The 5,004-nt window shown below is 36.3% G+C and overlaps 1 protein-coding gene across 1 annotated transcript; it reads right to left on the bottom strand.

Moving 5' to 3' along the window:
- Window positions 1-317: 317 nt before the first annotated feature.
- LOC141714886 (uncharacterized) lies at window positions 318-4,698 on the bottom strand. Its single transcript, XM_074518382.1, has 7 exons — window positions 4,057-4,698; window positions 3,435-3,612; window positions 3,189-3,377; window positions 2,817-2,955; window positions 2,410-2,716; window positions 1,686-2,187; window positions 318-1,573 (listed from the first exon to the last, which is right to left on the bottom strand). Exons 1-7 carry the CDS (start codon window positions 4,696-4,698, stop codon window positions 318-320), a joined length of 3,213 nt encoding a protein of 1,070 aa, XP_074374483.1.
- Window positions 4,699-5,004: the final 306 nt, after the last annotated feature.

Raw genomic sequence — 5,004 nt, 5'->3', positions numbered from 1 at the left:
GTACCATCTTCACTGTCAATGAGAATGTGGAGACCTTCTGGTCTTGTAACTCTTGAGATGGCCACGTAGACATGGCCATGAGAAAACACTGCTCTGGGAAGGTATAGACCAACCGTGTCAAGTGATTGGCCCTGGCTCTTATTAATTGTCATTGCATAACAAATCTGGAGTGGGAACTAAATTCTTTTAAACTCAAAAGGCCAGCCGGTATCTTGTGGAATCATCTCTATCCTCGGGATCAAATGTTTTGACCCAACATGGGATCCGCATAATATTTCACACTCAATACTATTCTTCTTGCAGGATGTCACAATTATTCACGTGCCGTTACACAATCCTATAATTTGGTTTAAATTTCTCATAAGTATGACAACGACGCCAACCTTGATGTTTAACTCGTGCTTAGGAATGCAAGGCATATTTAATGAGTTTAGGTACTCTACTGGAAATGCAGATATGAAATCATTATCTTCATCACCAGCATCGTCAATTGAATCCTGACTAAGATATGTGTGTAGACGTCCAGGAATTTTCTCAAGAATGTTGTTATTGATGTCGTCCACCACAACATTAGTTGGTGTTAAGATAGCTCTTGATCTTAGATAAGAATGTGAAGACATGTTTTTTAGAAAATCCGGGTAAGTTATTTCAAAAAGACTTTCTATAGGATTTTGCATGGTATGAACAACATATTGATCTGGAATCTTTATTAGCATTTCACCAGTGTCTGCATCAGGACTAAAGTTCTCAACTTTACCATCGCCAACTAAAAGCTGCCATTTACTGAAATCCGCTATAACCTTATTCTCCATTTCTGTATTTCCTGCATGAAGCCACATATTTTGCTTAAGTAAAAAAACTTGGCAAAATTCCCAAATCTTTGATTTATTGAGGGTGGAACCTACTATTTCAGCTCTGGATGCCTTTGGAATCACGGGTAAAATCTGCCTATAATCTCCGCCAAAAACTACTGTGATACCACCAAATGGCTTATTTGCTCTCCTTTTGTCAATAGCAGACATTATATCCCTCAAAGAACGGTCAACAGATTCAAAGGCATGACGATGTTGCATTGGCGCTTTATCCCAAATGATCAAATCAGTTTGTTGGATTAATTCTGCAATATCGGTTCCATGTCTGATTCCGGCTGTACTATCCTGATCAAGTTTCAAAGGAATATGGAATCTTGAATGTGCAGTTCTACCACCAGGCAACAATACGGCTGCTATTCCACATGAGGCAACAGGAAGCACAATCTTTCCTTCTGAACGAAGGCGACAACATAATGTCTGCCACAGAAATGTCTTGCCGCATCCTCCACTTCCATATACAAAGAAGACACCACCTACCTTTTTATAAACATTTTGTATGATAGAATTGTAAATGTTCTTTTGTTCAGGGTTGAGCATTCCATGATTCTTTTCATGCAAAATTTTGAGTTCTTCTTTATCATATGAAGTTTCTTCTTGGAGTACTCTGTTAACAGCATTGCTAAAATAAACTTCACTTGGAAATGGCATTGTCGCGTAGTCCTTCAAACTCTTCCCGATGTCATTACACAATTTTTCAATTTCTGTGGGCACAAATATATATGAAGTGTTATGTTAGTTTAAAAGTATACTACATATAATATCTAAAACATATTTATGTTAATTATTCAGGTGGTATGATAATGAGATATAAACCTGCAAGTGCATAATTCTTCAAATCTTCGTCTGATAGGTATAGATGAGGATCATTAAGCATATGTCGCCTGATGATGAAAATATCATCTGACATACATTGCCAATTAGCTTCCCAAAGTCTAAGTGGATCTGAAATAGGACTATATGCCAAAATATTGACAAACATTGCACGTAACTGTGGAGGAAATGATGTATGGGAGTTCTCAGAAATTGCTTCATGCCATTGGTTATCATTTTGTAGAAGACCAAGGGCCGCGCAAGCTTCCTTGAATGTTTCATGGATGTGTCCACTAACAGTTTTAAGATCTTCAAAAGACATGGAACCTTTCTTCCTAAGTAACAGCATGCGGAGATATAATAGTTCACCACTTGATGAATGCACTTCAGAGAGTCTCCCAATAACATCTCCTCTTTTCCTTTCTTTCCAGATACCAGGTTGAGGATGCCAAGTAAATTTATTTGGAAATTCAGAATAACTATAATTCCTCGTATTTGGGAAAGTCTGATTTGCATCAAACCATGCTTCTAACTTGTTTTTTTTTTATATTTCCTTGTCGCAAACATCCTTCAAGACATCTCCAGCCTTAAACGAAACATGCTTCTCGCTTGGTAAATGTATCGGTAACCTCTCTACCGATGGCTAACGGGAATGAATGTCAAAAGCAAATATCCTCCAAGATGCTTCTGACGCGCAAACATATCTCCCATCCAAAAAATGTTTTACCTCATCAATCGGACCTTTTGGTGCTTTTTTTAGGATTGTTGCAGAAGTACCTGTACGTGTTTTCCTCAAACACATTGTTGCCGTGTCATGACCCTTTAGACAGTATTTGAAAAGGTACTTTAATGATCTTGAATTATTGCAAATCTCCAGATTCACGTGACATTGAAAATGCACCAAAAGATCGCGATTGAATGGGACAACAAAGCGATTATCAAGATTGACCCCCTTCTTGTTAATGGTAATTCCAGTCCTCCTTCTTTTATATACGGGGAATCCACACTCATCAAAAAATGTATGAGAATTATACCTGTAATAAAACATTTTTAAAATTGTAAAAAATCTGCTAATAAAACTGGAGTTATTAACAAAGTAAAGTATTTATGATTTAAGGATGTAAATGAAAATACCGTTTAGGAAAATGCTTTATACAGTTACCTTTGACCATGCATAGAGATTTAGTATAATCAGGACCACATGGTCCGTGGATCATATAATTGCTCACAACATTATATCCAACTGGATCAATTTCTGGATCGAGAATTTCAGCTGATATCATTTTATCAATTTACTCAGTTATTTTAGGTCTATCGTCGGGGTGCAACCAAATTAATATATGAGCGTGAGGCAATCCACGCTTCTGGAATTCAATTACATGCATCACTATGGAAATATTGTAGAAAAGAGGTTAGTACCAGGCAAAATATATACTAAAAGTGCATTTTGATAAAACAATTTATGAATAATAAAATGAGTATAAAAAAACTTAGCTAAAATGATACCTCCTATACATCTGCCAAAACAATTTTTCTTTTTAATCATATCCATAAGTTGATCAAGCTTCATTTTAAAGACTCTGGCTACAACATCAGGTGCATCAGCAAAATCAACACCAGGCATATGTTTTAACATGCGCTGAATTTCGGGCCATTTTGTATTAGTGGTCATAGTAAGGAACAATGAAGGATGTCCTAAAGTTCAACATATTGCTAATGAGACTTTAAAATACTGAGTCATATAGCGCTTACTTCCGGTGAATGAAGCGGGAATAATGATTGCTTTACCAATATTGGATGGATTTTTATCTCCCTTTTGCAATGCATCTATGATATTATGGTAGAGGTCATATCTTATAGTAGTTTGATGGTCTCTAATCCAGTCCAATCTGTACTGCTCAATTGCGGTGAAAGCATCCACAACATATTGCTGTCATAAATGACCTCCAAGATGTGGTGTCAAACCTGTTACAGTAGAAGGTATAAATTCATCGAATATAAACTAATTATCACAAAGTTCAACAGCTGAATGAGAAATTATAGTTTCGTCAAATAGCATATTTGTACCTTCTGAAAGACGTATCATTAGTTTATAATTATAAAACTCTCTCATTGTAATATACTTTCTAGCACCTTTTTCGTCAGGATCTTCAGATTCGGTAAGTTCTACGGCTCTCTTAAAATGCTTCATAGGTCTATTTAATGGGATCTCACGGTAATATCCAATATCTCTGTGAGGGAAAAGTAATGGATATTGAAGTTGCATGAAACGTGGATCAGTCTAAAAAATCCTTTGTAATCCGTCAACTCTGGAATCAATGACAGTATCTCGATAGCCTTTTGCATAAGGAGAAGTAACAATCAATCCTGCTACCTCATTTGATGGAGCAATGTGATTTGGTCGGCCACTTGCTGAACTGGATAAAATCAGAACCAATTTAAACTCATCTACTGCATTTTGCCTAACCCTTTCGCGAGCCATACGAAAACCTTTAACCAACCTGTTATGCTCATCCAACATATGCAACAAAGATTGTACAATTTCTTCATTAACAACATCCCTGCAACCATTAACTGCATTCATCCTGTTGTTGATTTCGTCCTCCGTGTCATAGATATAAAGCTGACAAAACTTTGGAGTGTTATCGTCAGTTGGGACCAGACTTCCTATATTGTGGTAATTAACACCTTGAACCTTGAAGCAATATGGCGCACCACCTCTGTTTATTGAATCGTCAATCTTTCCTCCAGTAGAACTCATGGCAAACATGCAATTGTAAAACCTTATGTTTTGTTTGAAATGCTTAAAATGAACACCCCCAGTAAGGAGAGTAGCCAGAGGTTCAGGAGGCTGTTTCTCCTTATCCAGTATGACTTGACCATTTTTATAACAAAGATAAAATGTTGGCGGCTTATTAGGAGAACTCTTATTGTTTCTTTCGTGAGTCCACATGACAGCATCACACTTCGAACAGATTTTATCAGGGGCTCCAAGATCCAAGTATCCGTCCCACATAGATTGATTATTGCTCAAATATTCTTCTTCAATATCCTAAATATCACTTGCCATGTCTGTCGAAAAAAATGGGAATTTTTAAAAATCATCATTGAGCAAAAGTAGGTGATGCTTCAGACAGTAAAATAATTATTAATGTCCTGCATAATTAAACACATTATTCGAAAACAAATAATTTATACCTCCACATGTTGTATCACTGTCGATTGTAATATTGTCATCAACATCGTTGAACTCATTCATTAAATTTTTTTGCCTAGAACTTTCACCTTTTTCAAATATACTATTTACATTTGCTGTATTGAA

This window comes from Apium graveolens, chromosome 3 (genome assembly GCF_009905375.1).
Source record: "Apium graveolens cultivar Ventura chromosome 3, ASM990537v1, whole genome shotgun sequence".
NCBI classification, from domain to species: domain Eukaryota; kingdom Viridiplantae; phylum Streptophyta; class Magnoliopsida; order Apiales; family Apiaceae; genus Apium; species Apium graveolens.
The sequence above is the reverse complement of the archived record's forward strand: the minus strand, read 5'-3'. Positions and strand labels throughout refer to the sequence as shown.